Source organism: Mustela nigripes, chromosome 13 (genome assembly GCF_022355385.1).
Source record: "Mustela nigripes isolate SB6536 chromosome 13, MUSNIG.SB6536, whole genome shotgun sequence".
Taxonomy (NCBI): domain Eukaryota; kingdom Metazoa; phylum Chordata; class Mammalia; order Carnivora; family Mustelidae; genus Mustela; species Mustela nigripes.
Window position 1 is genome coordinate 47,437,445 of NC_081569.1, and position 17,550 is coordinate 47,454,994.

At 49.5% G+C, this 17,550-nt stretch overlaps 2 protein-coding genes across 2 annotated transcripts in view; one reads left to right on the top strand and one right to left on the bottom strand.

The window, feature by feature from the left end:
- Positions 1-4,429, top strand: part of PIAS1 (protein inhibitor of activated STAT 1) — a 124,262-nt gene extending 119,833 nt beyond the window's left edge. The window contains exon 14 of the mRNA XM_059372352.1: positions 371-4,429. Within this exon, the coding sequence (XP_059228335.1) occupies positions 371-664 (294 nt within the window). The 3' untranslated portion in view covers positions 665-4,429. The remainder of the gene's footprint in view (positions 1-370) is intronic.
- A 2,187-nt stretch (positions 4,430-6,616) lies between these two features.
- On the bottom strand, positions 6,617-15,948 carry CALML4 (calmodulin like 4). Its single transcript, XM_059372354.1, has 5 exons — positions 15,838-15,948; positions 15,689-15,719; positions 11,479-11,619; positions 9,642-9,830; positions 6,617-6,950 (listed from the first exon to the last, which is right to left on the bottom strand). The coding sequence occupies exons 1-5, from the start codon at positions 15,838-15,840 to the stop codon at positions 6,853-6,855; spliced, it is 462 nt and encodes a 153-aa protein (XP_059228337.1). The 5' UTR covers positions 15,841-15,948; the 3' UTR covers positions 6,617-6,852.
- Positions 15,949-17,550: the final 1,602 nt, after the last annotated feature.

Genomic DNA, 17,550 nt, shown 5'->3' on the forward strand with positions numbered 1-17,550 from the left:
TCTCAAGTTCAAGGATGTGATTATTACTTAAGGACATCTCATTCTGCGAAATGTTTTATTAGGTATTTCAGACATAGCAGATATGCTGTATATATTAAATTTAGGACTCTGGGGATGCATGGGTGACTCAGTTGGTTAAGTGTCTGTCTTCAGCTCAGGTCATGATCTCTCAGGGTCCTGGGATCAAACCCCACGTGGGGAGCCTGCTTCTCCCTCGCCCTCTGCCTGCCACTCCCCCTGTTTGTATTCTCACTCTCTCTGTCAAATACATTTTTTAAAAGATCTTTTTAAATTTAGGACTGTTCTGCCGAGAAGAAGGTTTATGAATTAGAACTGATGGGTTTTGTGTCTTCTGTTCCCCACCCCCCAGCATTATAACACGTCCCTCCTGGCTGCCGCCGCCGCAGCAGTGTCAGATGATCAAGACCTCTTACACTCGTCTCGGTTTTTCCCGTATACCTCCTCGCAGATGTTTCTCGATCAGTTAAGTGCAGGAGGCAGTACTTCTCTGCCAACCACCAATGGAAGCAGTAGTGGCAGTAACAGCAGCCTCGTGTCCTCCAACAGCCTGCGGGAGAGCCATAGCCACACCGTTGCAAACAGGAGCAGCACGGACACAGCATCCATCTTCGGCATCATACCAGACATTATTTCATTGGACTGATTCCCTTGCCCCTGCTGCTCCCGCCCCCACCCCAGATTAAATGAACTTGGCAGAAAGAAGAGAACTTTGTGCTATGTTTTACCTTATTCTGTTTAGAAAAGTACACAAGCGTGTTTTTTTCCTTTTTTTAGGGAAAAAATTAAAAGAAATGTACAGAGAACAAAACTATATTTTCAGTTTTACTTTTGTATATAAATCTAAGACTGCCTGTCTGATAAAACACTTGTAAAAAACAACAAAAAAAAAAAAAAAAAAAAAAAAAAAAAAAGGAAAGAAAAGAAAAGAAAAAAAGAAAAAAAAACAGTACCCACAAACCACCTTCAGTTCATTTTTTTCCTGGATTCTAAACATTTTTTTCCATCATTTGTCCTATGGTTTTGGTTTTATTTTACTTCAATGGCATTATTTTATTTGCAATAACAGAAAAGGAATTGCATGTATGAAGTTTCAAATTGTGGGCTTTTCTTCGTTGTGGGGAGGGAGCCGGGGGGATAGTTTTCATTTCCATTTTCTAAAAAGAACAGACTTGGATTCTGTTTGTGTGTGCGCATATTTTATCCAGCCTTAAGTTATAAATCTCATCTGTCCCACTGCATTCCCTGTGTTTTTTTCAGGACCTAGCTCGTGGGGGTGTGTTCAGTGTGTGTGTCTGTGTATATTTTTCTGTTGTTACTGTTCCTTCTCCCAAGTTTGCATTCAGTTGATAAATCAGTTGCCTGCTTCTTTCAAAGTGCTTTGAAGGTCTTGAACTCACATATGAGCATCTTTATTGATATCCCAAGTGCATGTTCTCCATCACATATTCTCTCTTATTTGCTAGATACCCCCTGAGAATATGTTTTAGAGATTTGGAGTAAAGCTTTCTGGATAAGGAGTAGGCTTGGCAGACCTGTGAATAATACACTTTAGTCTAGTTCTTCTAAATTTGGATTGCCAGTATTATGTATTTAAACCAAGTCTGTGAACACCTGCCTTTTGGCCACAGGGTAACAAGTTTTCATGTAAGATCTTCATGCCAAAGTAGGAAGTAAAAATAGCTTAGAAAGTTGTGTTGGGTGTCTTGTGCAGCTGACAGAGGTAAGGTTACATCACCTCGAAAAAGAAAGACAGTCAGTTATCCTAAAAGTAAATTCTCTTTGGAAAATACAGTGTACCACGCATGTCAGTCTAGAAATCCACTATCTGATAAACAGTTGAAATGCGAAATAGGCTTGATCCTTGGTCATTTTTACTCTCTGGATCTGAGTGTACTTCTTTTCTTAGCCTAGCTATCTTGTTTGTTTTGTTTTTTCTCACCTTTTAAAGAAAAGCATGACATAGGAAGTCAGTTCTTTGTTACTTTCTTTCATTCTTTAGAATTCATGGATCAATCTGATCTATTTATTAATAATGGAACATGTAAATAGAGTGAGAACTGTCTTTCAGGAGATGAGTGTGGGTTGGAGGGAAGGAAGGTGGTTCTACCTGTGTCCCAAAATCCTCATTAGAGAAGGTGTGATGTTCTTCAGGGAGCACCTGAGGGTGTGGAAAGTATCTTCTAGCTGATGGAGAGGTTTAGCTGGTTTAACAGAAAAGATACAAAGAAGGAAGGGGCGTAACAATTACCAGTTTCCCAGGCTGGATCTTTGTATCACAGCTGTTCAGGTTCTCAGAGTTGTTGAAGGACCACCTTTGTGTATAAAAGTGTTTCAACCTTGCAGTGGTAACAAAGTGACCTACTTTTTCCAGGTAGAATTCAAGATGGCTGTATCTTCAGTTGTATGATAAAATTAACGGTTCACATGACTGTGTGGCATCTAAAAATAATACCTGTTTTTACAGCATCTCTCTGCCACTAAATTGTTGACTTGAATTTTGAAAAACAAGTTGGTGTTGATATGTATATGTGTGTGTGTATATATGTATTTATAGACAAGTGTGAGTGACACGTGAGTTATATAGTCTTCCCCTACGCATGTGTATTCCACACATACATGGCTGAGTTATAGTCACTAAACAATCTGCAATAAAAAACAAAAGATTCATTGTCAGTGAAAACAGGAATTAGTTAAGTTTTTTAATGAATATGCTATTATGGTGAGTAAACTCTTTAAGAACTCGCATCACTATATTAACTTAGGCAATACTTAATGGTACCATAATTTGTGTCTAAATTCAGATTGGGTTAGAAATCACTCAAGTTGTGGGGTGTTGCTTCTTATTTCACACTGTAATAGGAAACATTTCTGTTAATTCAGCTACCTAAAATGAATAGTTTTCTGTATTCTCTTTTTTTGTTTGTTTTTCTGTCGTTGTTAGTGGTCTCAAAATTCTGATCAATAACTTTGTGTATGATGCTGAATTCCAAACTCTGAATGATCCAGTTGAAAACCCATCCCTCTCCTTTCTTCAGCCCAGTTTTGGGGATAGTGAGTTTCCCTCAGTGCCCTGCATTATACCAACCTAAGGGAAGAACAGGTAATAGGGAGAAAGAAATGTCTGGTGGCTTTGGTCATGTCTCCACAAGAGAAACGAACTATTTGATTGTCTTTTGATGTTAGTTCATTCCACTCTAAGGAGTTTGTTTCTTTGGAAAGTTGTTGACTTTCCCAAGCGTTGGATGAGTGGTAGCTATCAGTCTGTTGGTCTCGTGGTCGATACTGGTCAATCAGACTGTCATGATCTGTACTAGTTACTGGTAGAGTCACGCACTGCACTGTACTCTTCTAAGTTAAAAGGAGTGCATGGTCATTTGGTCTATTTTTTCCTTAGCCTGCCCTCACTCCCCCACCCAACACCAACACTGACATGCTGTCTGCGGACAAATAGCGACTCTTAGAGTCTTTTGGCAAGTTGCCACCATCCCCTTGCCTTGGTCATTCATAATAGGTGTGCATACGATTGTGTTTCTGTACAGTACTCTCTGTGTGGGTGTGTGTGTGTGTGTGTGTGTATACATGCACACATCTTTGATAAAATAGCTGTTTGACTTAGCAGGGTTGAAGTGGCTTTTAATTATTTTGTGGGCATTATTGGACACATCTTTTTAAAACAATCTGAACCTTAACCATACCACACTTGGTTGACTAATTTATTTTGAGCATTAAAATTTTTCTTCTGTTAATTGAGATGTTACCACCTTTCTGTATCATTACTGACTTAAGAAAGATTGCACTTAATCTTCTGATAAATGTGATTTCCTGGCAGATTTTCCGAAGAGACAAATGTCTGAAACTGAATGAAAATATATCCCGATTTTAAATGGGCTAATTGTGGAAAGAACATTTTTAAACAATTCCAAGTTAAATACATAAGACGCTTCAAGATCTTCAGGACTTTAAAGCACATTTAAAATTATTTTAGTAAGGATTTTGTTTTATCAATACATGTTGAATTGTTTTTTAATTAAAAAAAAAAAAAAAACACAAAGCTTAGATTTCAGAAAGAGGGAGGGAGAATAGCTGGTGGTCCCAGAGTGTGCTGCTGTTAATTGTTTAATTAACAAAGGGGAAATGTATATAAACAGATATAAAAGTTACCATAAATTCCATGAACTTAAATCTGTGATTCATTGCCTTAAAACTTTCTCTCTTAGAAATTTCCATACCGCATGCCAAACCAGTAAAATGGCTTTTAAAAATGTATAGTAGACCAATGTCAGTTTGTATAAAAAGTACCAAGTGAAAATATTTATTACATGCATTGGAAAAAAAATTGTTTACCTATTGAATGTTACCTGTTTATGTAGAGCTCTTTAGATGTAATAAAAGAAAAGCCTTCAGTTAATTTGTCTTTTGTAAAATATACTGTGGGTATTCAAGGGACAATCCCTGTGAGAAAAATGATAACGCTTTGTGCTTCCAAAGCACCTTTCATCCAGAGATTTCAAAGCATGGCAATTAACTAATTCTCTCACAACATGCTTTGAGGTAAGTAATGCATATACAGCCATCGTTCCCCTTTCTTACTGAAATATGGCAAGCTTTGTACTGAACCATAGCATCTGTTTAGTTTTAAATCTGTTTGGTAATCTGCAGTGTGAGTGCTAAGAGCAGTGTGGCCTTTTTTGTAAACAACTCTAGGTGCTAAGTAAACCAACTGGAATTTCAGGAATGAACAAGAAACCTGGGCTTACTGTAGTGTAAAAAGCCTTTCCTGGGGTAGAGGTTTACATCGGGACGTGTTGCAGGATCTTAGAATCCTAGCCACCACTTACCAATTTGCTTTGGGCAAATTGTGCTTTGGATTCCTATTTGGCAACTCAGATGATTGATAAAACTTGCTTTAAAACCGTCCTGGGACCATTCAGTGACAGAGACATTTTTAAAAAGCCTTGAGGGCAAGTACCCTTGTTTATTCTGGCCCAGAACTTCCTTTTCCTGTCCCTCCAACTCCTGGGTATCCCTGTCTTGTCCGTGGTGTTCAGCTCAGCTGTGCAGGACTTGCTTCTTAACATCCATGATGAGTCAGAAAGAGATGTGGGGGCAGGCCCCTTAAGCCTTCCCTGAAAGTGAAATGCAGCGTTTCTCGATGGGGTGTACGAGGAGCCTTTGACTTAATGGAAGTTTAAGCACCAGTGTGTGCCCCACCCCCACTTTGGCCTCTGGAAGAGTCCTGGGAGTAGCCCTAACGCTTAAGTACTTCTATTCATGTATTCTTGAAAAAAGGCCATACAAGAGTGTAAGCCTCAGACAGCGCAAAACCTGGATGTGCCCTTGCACTTTGTGAGCCTGCCTGGGCTCCCCCAGCCAGATGGTCATGACCTCACCTGCTTAATGTCTGAGCCACTTGCTGCCTGCCTCCTACAGGACCTTTCTGTAGCTCCTAGGAATTCCTGCTCACGCCCTCTGGCAGTTACACTGCTGGGAAAATGAAAGGCTCTCCTTTCTGAGGACCCTGGTTAGGTCTGAAAGCTACAGCATCGTGAGATAATTGGCAGATTATCTGATCTGCCCCCGATCTGTCCCCTGCAGTTTCCCTGGTGCTTAGCCCTTAGATTTGTGTTTTGTGTAGCCTCCCAAAAGACACTCCTCCCTCTTCATTTCATTTTCTTTTTCTTGAGCCACTAAGGCACCAGTAAACAAAGCCACAGCCTTGAGAGCCCAATTTTGAGACATATAAGGATGAAGATCTCTGTACTTAGAGCTCTGGCCTCTGCCTGCTTAACGTGCTGGTGTGGGACTCCAGGCCTTTTTAGGGCTGTGCTGACAGTACCAACAGGATCCACAAATGTATGAGCACACAAGCAGTGCTGGCCTGGCCCCTCCTGGTTGCAAACCTCACTGAAAACCCTGCTCGGGCTGGAAGAGGTCCCAGTGGGGCTCTTGCTGTATCCTGGCCATGGCCTGTTCCATCCCTTTATTTATATCTCTGATCAATCTGGCCCACCATCCTAGTGCTGTGACCCTCTCTGATAACAGGAGAGCTCAAAACAGACGGGAGCTCCTCCAGCTCTGCAAGGCTCTGATAAAGGCAGCAGGTCACATCTGGTGGCCTGTAGTGTAGGTTGCAAAGTCCCATTGCCCTCCCTGCCGTCTAGCTGATGCCTCTTGTAATGTGACCGTGTTCACTCTGTACTCTGTGTTTATGAATGAATATCCTGAACCATGTCACTGTGAGTCACGCTGGGAATAAGAATGTGTAAAGTGGCCCCATGGTGCTGCCAGAAATGTTAACCATACTTGTTCGTTCGTTTGTTTTAGCTCTTTGCTTGATGCTAGTTTTCTGCTCAGCACTGGCTTTACTTTGGAAATGTGGAAGATGGTTCCAGCACCAAAAACAGACACCCTCAGTAGGCTCCATGAGGTAAGAAGTCGGAGTCCACCTTGAGTTTAGGGATCCGACTGAGGCTTTAAGGGGTGAAATGACTTACCCAGAGTCACACAGCTGGGACATGGCAGAGTCAGAACTGGAACCCAGGCCCAACTGCAAACCAAAGGCTCTCTCAATGCCGTAAAATGCTGGACTAATGGCACTTGTTAAAAATCAATACAAATCTTTTATTAAAGACTACTAATGCTAGGCTGAAACCATTTCATGTCATTGCTGAGTTTCCGCCCTGCCACCGCTGCGGTCAACTCATCTCATCTTGCTGCAGCATTTACCAGTCGTGCCCCCCCGGCCCCCAGGGTAAAAGAGCCTTTTCTTTTTAAAAACTTCACAGTCTGAGTTTTCAGGCCTGGGGGAGGCTCTCTTGCAATTCTCTTTATTCAGTAGTCCCACACAGGAATGGTGATCTTGTGGATAAATTCATCGTACTTCACTTTGCCATTTGGTTCGATATTTGCTTCCTTGAAAAGATCATCCACTGCAATAAATCACATTAATTTTTCAGTTTGGCTATAGTGTTACATTATAGCACATCAAATTAGTTATTGGGGGTTGAAGCTCCCCAAAGGTCTTTCCTGGTGTCCAGTGGACTGTTCCTGAAGACCAGGAAATTAACGAGTGAACAGAACAGGACGACTCACCCCTATCCCTGAAGACAGATTCAGTTTTGAGTGAATCAGGCTTTCTGCAGGAGCCCAGGTAGATTGTGGGGATGTGCTAGTGGGGAGTCCGTCACTGAAGCCACCTGGTGCTTGCTTGCTTCTTTGTCTTTTTTTTTTTTTTTTTTTCTTTTTTAACGAAAATATCTGTGCCTGTATTTCCAGAAACATTTGGTATGGATGTTACCTTCTATAACCCACTCCCTCAGTCTCCCGGCAGAACAGCCCCATCCTGGGCCACCCTGCCCTTAGCTTTGGCCTGCCCCCAGCCTGCATGCCTTCCCTTCCTGCCCCACCCCAAGTGGGGACTTGGTGACAAGTGGTGTCTGCCACCATCACCTCTTTTTTTAAAACGTGTGTTTGGGGGGGGCGGTAGTAGAAGAGAAGATAAATTCAACTGTGTCTAAAGCTCAAAGTGTACAAAAGTGTCATTGTTCTCTGACATTGCTCAAAAAAAAAATCACTTCATTTACTTGTTTCTTCTGGTTCTGGATTCTTGGGACAAAATACTAGCTTGTCCCAGATATTGGCAAGAAAGGCCATTTCAACCTCCATTTCTCCACAGTGGCCTCTTGGTGCCAACCTGCCTTTGGCTCTTTGGGCCCATCCTCATCCCCTTGCAAAAACTGTTTCACTGCCCTGTGTCAGCTTCCCTGGCTCTAGAAGTCCCTGACATATAATTCTGGGCAGTTGGAAAATCTCCTGCGATTCTCTGCTTAACTATCCATCCTCCTCTAAAATGTAATTACTATGCTCAGTGCCTAAGCTGATGGTAGTTCTCAGTATTTTTAGAATGTTGAGGAGACTGTAATTTATCCTGTTTCATGGAGAAGCTTCTACCCATCAGCCATTGGGGTCAACCCATTCCAGTGGACAGGCCCAGTGGCAGCTGCAGCTCAAGCATACAGGCCCCTCCTGTCCCCAAGAGGGGCTGTACTCCTCAGCTGAGCGCTGGCCACGCCTTCTGGGTTCACTCAGATCCCACAAAGACCCAGGGGGCTGAAATCAGCCTGTTCCAGGCCTTAGAATGGAGGCCTCCCGGCAGCCTCCTCCAGCCTTCGGAAGATGCTTAATAAAATTGAAGATGTTCTTTTAGTCACCCAGGGTAAAGGATTCCTACTTCTCATATCATCTTTCCTCCCTCCCATAGCAAGAGGAAGGGATGTGGGTCTTCCTGCTTGTCTGGAACACATTACCAGTTTGGAATGTTTCTTCCCTGGTTAAACAAACAAGAGATGGGTGTGAGTCTGGGGGGCCAGGGCACGGCTTCAGACAGAGATCATTAACCGTGAGAATGAAGGCCTCTGCTGCCCTCTCTGCGCCCCCGACAGCACTCCACCTGCAACATAAGAGGCTGAGCAGTGTCCTAAGAGCCTGAGCGCAAAGGAGAGCCCTTGTGTCCCACGTTCCCATGAACGCAGCCACAGTGAAAGATGAGCTCACGGTCGCCACCAGCCCGAAAAAGCAGGGAGAGCTCAGTGTGCCTTCTGTAGCGCTATTTTTAAATGCTCTGTGCTGTGCCTTAGTGACTGCAGATAAAATCTAAGCGAACTGCTTTACAGAATGCTAGCTCCTGGAGGGACCTGAGGGATTGTCTACTGTACTGTCGTTTCCCAACCAGGAAACCGTGGAGGCTGAGAGAGGTTAAGAAACACCTCTGAGGGTCTGGGAGAGCCAGGCATCAAATCGAATTCAAGCCACCGGTTTGTTGTGATTTAATCAAAGGCTAAAGGTCCACCATTCCCAAAGCCTTTCCCTCCACCTGCCTGTGTCCCAGCCCAGCACTCGCGTCTCTGCCACCGGCAGGCCCAGAAGCCTAACTGGAAATGCCAGCCTCTGGTGGCAGCCCCCGGACGGCTGCTGTGACGGGGGGAGGGGCAAGGCTGGAAGAATGCCACCTGGCGTCCCAGCATGGGGGTCACCCCCTACAATGGCCAAAGGGCGTGCCCAGAAGACCCCATCCCCTCATCCTGCTCCAAGGCAGGAAAGCCCACTGGCCTGCTGGAAGATGCGAGGCAAAGACCGCCGCAGACGCTCCTTATGGAAGAGCACTTCAAACCGGCTGAGTCATGAGAAGGGGGGCAAAGTAGCATCTCAGTTTGGAAACCCTCAGCATCAGCAACCACTTCAGAAGACAGCTTTGGCGAGGGGAAAGAGTCTGAGGGTCCGTATGTGTGTCGAACAGACTTGCATTCACACCCCAGCTTGTCACCTGTAGGTCATTATAACAAGGGCACTGGTGCCTCCAGGGGTCTTGTGAGCACTAAATGAAGGCCCAAGTAGATCCTAGCATGCTCTCCCCAGGCCTTCCCTCACCCTGGCAGCCTTCTCCCGTCACTCTCAGGCCCCTACTCTTTCCCTTGGGCTCGAGTTCACTGAGTATGACACGGAGTCACAGCCGTCTGGGCAAACATCACATGCGGTGTCTGCACAGTCCTGCTGACCGGGCTTTGCTGCCCTTCCCCCCCCCCCCCCCCTCACTGTTGCAAAAGAGGGACTCAGGCCTTTACCTTCCTTGTGGGTGAGCTTCTCCCCCAGTTTCATGAGTTTGGACCGCAGCTCAGACGCCATGATGTAGCCTTTCTTCTCCTTGTCGGTCATCAACATGGCCAAAAGAATTTCTTTCTTTGGATCCTCTTGTTTTATTTGCGAGTGCATGATGGTCAGGAAAGTGGAGAAATCCAGCTCTCCATCTCTGTCTGGGAAACCCCCCAACACAGCAGACTGAGCAGGGAGGAAGAGGCTCTTCTTGGAGAAGCTAAATGGCCTCCTGCCCAAGTCTATGGCCGGCTCAAGGGCCCCCAACTCAGAAAGTGCCATGCTGGCGACAGTTATCATGAGGAGGATGCAGCCCTTCCTATGGAGCCCCCCCACCATTGATCTGCCTCATGAATCCTCTCAGGAGCCCTCAGTGACTGGGATGACCCTTGCCCCATTTTGCCCACTAAGGCAACAGAGGCCCCGGAGCATGGAGTCACCTCACAGGATGGTGGCAGGACCAGGATGGGGCGCACTTCCTCCGCTCCCATATGGGGGCTCCCCTCCAGCCCTGGGCTGGAGGGAAGTACTCTCTGCATCCATCCTTCCTCAGTGGCCACTGCAGCACACCCACAAGGACGGACAGGTGACCCCACCTGAAGCCTCAAGCCCCAGCCCCACTCCCTCTTCGGCCTTCTCCCTCACCGCAGCCTCTGCCCTGGTCTCCCCAGCCCAGGCCCCTCCTCCAAGCATGCCTGCAGGCCTCAGCCCAGGCCCTGGCCAGCTACAACTGCAGGAAATCAGAACTTCCCCTGACCACAACTTCCTGTTTGGAGGACACAGAAGCCAAAGGAAACCAACACCCCATTCAGAGCTGGAAATGGGGATCTCAGTCCCTGAGCACCCCATCAGCCGGCTCCAGATCTTCAGAAGCCCTCCCACCCCCCATGGCCTCCCAGTGCTGCTGCAGATACGCTCTGACGGGACCTCCGAGTAACCCTAGCCGATGGGTGAGGAAATGTGGTCCAGGCACCCAGAAGTCACCTCTGGGCTCCAGGTCAAGTGCACTTTCCAGTCCACCTCCTTCCTCTGGGCCAGGTTTTCCTTCCTGTGTGTCCAACTACCAGGGCAAACATCTATCCGGCCTCTGACACCTCTCTGGTATTTCTCATTTTTGTTTTTTTTTTTTTTAATAAAACTTGTTTCTGGTTATAAAAGTCCTAGGTGTTCCCATCATCAAACATGAAAGAAACAATAAAGGGAATGAAAATCATCCCTAATCCCATCACCAGAGAGAACAATTATGGTAGCATCTTGGGTGAGTTTTCTTCTACCTTTTTTCTCCACAGTGTTTAGGGGGTCGGTCTTTGAAAGAAGAATCGGGTCCTAACCCTGATTCCACCACTGAGTTAAGAACTTGGGCAAATTACCTAATGGCTCTGAACCTTGGTCCTTACCTGTAAAACAGGAGGATGGTGCGTACTTCACAGAGTTGTTTGAGCTAAGCATAGGACAAAGACTCAGTGAAGGGAAATTGTCCCAACACGTGGGATCACTATTAACACAGTCTTTACTGCAAGTTTGTGATAATGGAATGCCTAGATCCTGTGGTCTTCTGTGACAAACAGGCATGTCGCTGGTTGCCGTGGGGCTTCCAGGAAGCCTGAGTGATACACAGCACACCTGGCCACATGTCTCCACAGCGTCTGCTGGTGAGTTCCGACTTCCACCCGTACCTCAAACGTCTGAGCTCTTCATACCCACCTGCTGGGCCCTACGCCAAGACGCCAGCTACAGGACTTGCCCCCAACCCCCAGCCCAGCTGGTGTGTGCCCCTCCAAGCAGCCATGTCTGGCCCAAACCACTCACCGATCCCGTGGATCTGTAGGTGCCGCTGCACTTCCCTTGGTGTTGGGCTAGCCCCCAGGCACCTCATCACCACCATGAGGTCAGTGGCTTTTATCTTCCCCCGCTGCTCCTTGTCATACAGGGAGAAGCATTCCTTGTACTCTGTGCACAGCCCAGAAGGAAGAGTCACCTGCATGTAATTGCCCTCCACACTCATGCCTTGCCTTCCCCTCCCCCTCCTCTCCCCTCCCCTCCCCCTCCCCTTCCTATCCCTTTCCTTCCCCTTCCTTTCCCTTCCCCTTGCTGACTCTCCTCTTGAGTTTCCAGACACAGCAAATAAAACTACAGGGCTGCCAAGTTAAACTGAATTTCAGATAAATAAGGAATACATTTTTAGTATAAGTATGCCCCATGTTTTGCATGGGATATACTTATACTAAAAAGTTTTTGTTGTTTATCTGAAATCCAAATTTAACTGGGTGGCCTATATTTTATCTGGCAACCCTATCCCCTCCCCCTCCTGACTTCCCTTCTGCCTCCTCCGTCTCTCTCCCTTCCTGCCTCTCCCCCCCCCCCCCCTTTTTTTTTTCTTTCCTCTTTTCTCCCCTTCCATAACTGACTAAAACCAAAGGAAAGCAATCCTACCCTCCAGGCCAGCCCATGGAGACCTGGAGTTTACAGCAGGGCCTGCAGACTCTAGAGTACCTTTGCAAAGACAGCGTATAAGGGAAACCAGGGAAATTATGCCGCGGGTAGAAATCCCCTCTGGGAAGGCCTGGTGGAGAATGGCTGTCCTATCTGGTGAGTTATTATCACATCTGTGAGCACTGCTGTGTCCACGCTCCAGCCTCCCACCTCCAGGCTGCTGAACCCTCAGGCAGTCCTCTGACACAGACAGCCCTGGTCCTATGCTTAAAGACTCCGTGGGACTATATCTGGCTGGCTGCTCCCCCGACCCCTCCTCCTGGGGAGGAGATGCAGTGGCTGCCAGGAGCTAAGGCTCCCCTAGACCCAGCAGAGCCCAGCTCCCTGCCCTCGGGGCACTGCAAGGAGCTGAGGAGGATGCCTGGGCCCCACCTCCGAGATTCCCAGACAGGCTGGGGTGGGGCTGCGGGCAGAATTGGTCAAGAGCTTCCCTGGTGACTCTAATCCCTGAGTCCCACAGCAGAGCCCCATCGGGGCCTCTCAGCATTCAGCTCCCCTGTGCCTCTGAGCCGCTCCTCAGCTGATAATAACAAAACCAATGACAGGCTCACTCTACGGAGCACTTCCCCTGGGCCCTTGTTTCATCCTGCCATGCCCCTGTGATGCCCAGTGCAGTGCCTCTACTGTTCCCGTAGTGCCAAGGGGCCACTGAAGGCTGTGGCAGCTGAGGGCCTGGGGAGGGAGGTTGGTGGGGGGAGGCAGTCTGGCCCCTGAAGCAGAGCTCCACCCAGGCCACTCTGGATCCTGGGTTCCCAGGCAGAGGCCACCAGAGGGTAGACAGGAGTAGGGGGAGGCTGAAGGAAGGTCGCCAGCTTCTGCCCTAAGGCCCTTTCATGTTCCCCAATTAAGGCCTCTCCTTGAGGATTTCAGGGGCGCTGCTAATAAAAGGCAGCTTCCCTGGTGGGGTTTAGGGACAATTAGCCAACTTTGTGCCTGTGGAGAGGCTGAAGGGGAAAGCCTAACCCTTTCAGAACTTTCCAGAGCCTGGGCTTGGAGAGGGCCAGAACACATGAGCAGGGGACAGGAACTGAAGTGGTCTAGAGGAAGCAGCACCAGAGCCTGGCCTAAGATCCCACCTTTGGTTCCTGCAAAACCCGATTCCCTCCAAGAGGGCGCCATGCCAGTGGGGGTGATGCCACCACTAATGTGGGGGCACCCTGAGGGAGCCACCCTGCATGTAGGGCTTAGAACTCCCCCAGCGCCCTTCCTGGGGACCTCTCGTGACCACCCACCATGTCTTCTGAGTCTGCCCCCTGAGTCCTCAGACCATGACTGTTGTCCCTGCCTGATGCCCATCACACCCTTGGGGCCTAGAATTGGCCAGACTTCACAGACAGGCAACTGCCTCTCCCACATGGATGAGTGACTGGGACGATGCCCCTAAAAGCGGCGGGGTCAGGGGCAAATGGAGTCCCATCTCCTAACTGTTAGGTAAAACACGTTCTATCTTCCCACATGGACAAATAGACCATTGAAAGACCCAGAAGGCCACCGCTGAACGGGGACCGCCGCGCTAGGGCAGGACAGCAGGCCGCTCCCCTTGCAGCTCCCTTCCACCCTCCCTGCTCCCCCTTTCTGGCCTTGTCTTCTGAAGGGCAGGCCCTGTAACCTCCCATATATGTTACTGCTTTTGTTGTCCCCCTCCTCTCTGTGTGAGCGAATGAACGGATTTTGTCTGTCGTGTTTGCTGCCGTATTTTAGAGCCTAGACCTGGGCTGGCACAAAGAAAGGACTCATATTTGGTGAAGGAAAGAATAAATGGGTTAAAAATCCCCCTCAGGTCTTCCCTTTGGGAATGCAAAGACCCTGGAGCAAGAGAAGGCCTCCCCAGGGCCTAGATGAACACCAGTTGTGTGCTGGTGCGGGTGTAACAACCAGCTCTGATGGCATATGGACACGAGTTTATCATGACGTTTACAGACATCGAGGACGTGTAGCACGCCACTTATAAGTAACAATAAAATGTGCACTGTTCTTTATAAGTTCCGTTCCAGGCAGCTGATTGTCACAAGTGAGTTTTGCCAGCTCTCGTGTCCCTTGCCAGCCTACAGTTTCCATTCAACCATGGTTTGCCGAGCCAGGCCGCATGCCAATGAATGCAGCTCTTTGCCCAGTGAAGGTATGGTCATTTAATCTGGTGAGTTACCATTACACTATTTCTCACCCTTGTACAAATTCATTAAACTGAAACCTCTTTCAAATTTTCAGCACTGATGATAGGGTTATTTTAAAACATTCACTGCATAGATGCAGGGACTGAAACACTATTTGATGCTACTTTATTTAATAATGACTGATTTGAACAAGCAGCTCAAAATATTCGTCACCCAGCTCATGCTAGCTAGAGCAAGTCTGGGTGACACCATGTGCCCGACTGACATCTTCTCTGCCTCTTGCTCACAGTGTCATTCTCCCTACTTCACAGAGGAGAAACTGAGGCTCAGAGATGATGGAACCCCCAGTCTGCTGCCTCCAAGACTCCCGCCCTTACCACTCCGGTGAGCTACCTCTGCGCAATCTCTCATTCGAGAAACGTTAGTGGCTGCTTTCTTACTGTCGGATACAAAGGGATACAAAGGGAAGCGTCCCTTCTTGCCTTCTGGGAGTTTCACAAATCCTGCGGGGGGAGGGCAGTGAGCCTCAAAACTAGGTGTGGGTTGGTGGAGGGGCGTTCCTGAGGCCGACAGCCGGACTCCAGCCTTGAGTCACCACTCAGTCTGCCCTTAGACTTGGGAAAGAGAGGCCCTTGCCCTGGGCCTTATGTTTTCACAGTCCCTACTCTGGCCTTCTCTTGGGATGAGGAATGTTGAGCCATCTAAGACAAGGTGCCCACCCAGACCCTGCACCCCCTAATACCCACCCACTCTAGACCAAGCTCTGGGGGCCCAGAACTCTGGCATTCCTGCCCAAGAAGCGCTAGGCATACCTCCAACACCTGTAGGACCCTTGCTGGGCTCTGGCAGGCCCCTGGGTTCTGTGTAACCCAACTCTCCCCTCCTGGCCTTCTGGAAACACAACTCCATGCTGTGCTACACTGAGGCTGGCTGGGCGGCGGGTGGACTGGGGGCTCGGGTAGTAAGTGCTCCAAATGCTGCTTGATGTCAGGGGACAGGGGACCACAGAGGCCACCTCAGCCCACGCCCATTTCACAGATGGGGAGACTGAGACCCAGAGAGTAGAAGTACCTGCCTGAGAGTGCAGACCAGGTCTCTCAGCCACAGCCAGTTAACGGGGCACTCCCCATCTCCCATCCCTCCTCCCAAATCCAGCTATCTGGTCCTGGAGAAGCCTCTAGCGGGCGCCCTCTCCTGTCTCCCCCACCAGTAAGTCCCACTGACAACTGTAACACCAACACTTCACCTCTGAGCCCTACCCCCTCCCCTGCAGCAGGCGGCCCCCTGCCTGTGGGTGGGCTCTCCCACCAGCTGCCCTCCTTCCCACCCACAGAAAAAACGAGCAGAGCAAATTGCCTAATGAGACCCACATTTTGCTGCAAGTTGCTAATCAAAGAGCAACGCCAACCTACCATTAATTTGGTCCTGGGAAAGGAACTTGGCCTGTAGCAGAGAGAGGAAAACAGTCAGGGAGAGGAGCCCGTGAAAGCCCCCCCCCCCCCCCCCCGTACCCCCAACCCCAGGGCAGCCAGGCTCCACAATGTCACAGGCCCCCACTCACCATCCTGGGCCTCAGGCTGTCACTTGCGGGCTTGAGGCTCCCACAACTGCCTGCTCCGTCCCTTTCCTCCCAGCTTCAAGTCGAAAGTCCGCCAAGCTGGGTGGAGGCTCTGTAATAAATCCGCGGCTGCCATGGAGACCAGGCCGGGCGCCTGCCCGGGTCAGATTCCAGCTTCCCCTGCGCCTCGGATGGCGGCGTTTTTGCTATGAGTCAGTGGGGATGCAGAAGGGCCCCACCACCACTTGTCCTGCTTCGGGAAGCTGGTGCTCTCTAGCAAATGGACACATGCCGCAGTTCCTCCCTGGGGGGCCCTCCATGGACGGGGTGGGGTTGGTGATACTCAGAAAGGGGGTGCCTCGGGGGTCTTTCCTGTCTCTTACCTGGGGCTAAGATGGGGCTGATTACAGAAGACCCATCGGACAGCACCCTCTGGGCCGGAGAGGACCCCTCCCATGATGGCACAGCCAAGCAATGGGGGGCGCCCCCACTGCCAAGGCCTTGGGATGCTCTCGGGAGAAGGGGCCCAGGCTCCGTGCTCTTGGGCCGGAGTCCAGTCCTTCCCTCAGATCCATTTGCTGAGTGACCTTGGCGCATCATTTCACTGTGCTGTGCCTCAGTTTCTGCACCCGGCCTCATCACGGGGCTGTTGAGAGAATCAAAGGGCCAGCACACAGTCGGTTCACCCCTTCCTTCCTTCCGGACACCCTGACGGTAGCGGTTGGGTCGGTGTGTGCACTGGGGTTCCAGGCTCCACAGTTGAGCTACCCCGCGGGCTCACAGGGAGGCCTCTTAGGTGACTTTCCCCAGCCAGAAGGGCTCCTCTTCTTCATTTCCCTCTTCTGCTCCCCACAGGTGCCCCCCTCCTCTGCAGAAACTGCTGACTGTCCCCATGTCCTTGCCCCGGAAGTGGGGTGGTTCCCTGGGGCTGCGCACTGGGCACAGCTGGGTCTCACCCTGGCTCTCCTCCACAGCTGCTGGCTCCGTCTGTGGGGCTCCATCTCCAGGGCACCCCCCGCCTTGTTAGGATTGCCGCGGAGGGCTGAACAGGCTGTGCTCTGCACAAGGGCCCCCCACCCAGGGGACGCCTGGGACCTGGTGAGTGGCTGCACGTGCCTGCAGGAAGGGGCCCCTCTTGCTAATGTGTACAACGTGGACAGGGGGGCCTGCCCTTGATCTGTTCTCCCTCCCTCCTCTCCTGACCGCCTCCGCATGAAAGATTTTCTGTTCTCCAAAATAGTGTCTCCTGAGTCACCTCTTCACATCTGTTTCTAGACCCCGAGAATTTCAGCTGGGGGATTTGACTCCTCTCTGTTGGGGGACACAGGAGGTGGGACAGGAGGGAGCTTCTGCTGGCAGCCTTGTGGGGAGAAGTGAGGCAAAGTCAGGCGGGGCCTTGGAGGCCAGCGGTGGTGGGGAGGGGGGTAGGGGACAGAGCTGAGGTTTGTGGGGAGGTCCCCAAGGGGGCCCAGGCCAGAGTGCTTGCTCAGAATGACCCTGTGTTTGGGTTGGAGCTTATGGGGGAGACAAGGTATTTTCTTGCATCGAGGTCAGTGCATGATCCAAAACACCTGCTTGTGAGGGTTGGCTCCACGAGGGGTCCCTACAAAAATCCATGGAGCTATGAACTTCACTGTATCCTGTGTCTGCTATACTTCGACTGTCAGTGGCTGAGAGCAGGCGCCACCACTGCCCACTGGCCATCTGTGCCACCCC

Coding starts and splice junctions, on each gene's coding strand:
- CALML4 (XM_059372354.1), bottom strand. Junction 9,831..11,478: donor CCTACAGATCCACGGGATCG/GTGAGTGGTTTG, acceptor GGGGTTTCCCAG/ACAGAGATGGAGAGCTGGAT. Junction 6,951..9,641: donor GAAGCTCACCCACAAGGAAG/GTAAAGGCCTGA, acceptor GATTTATTGCAG/TGGATGATCTTTTCAAGGAA.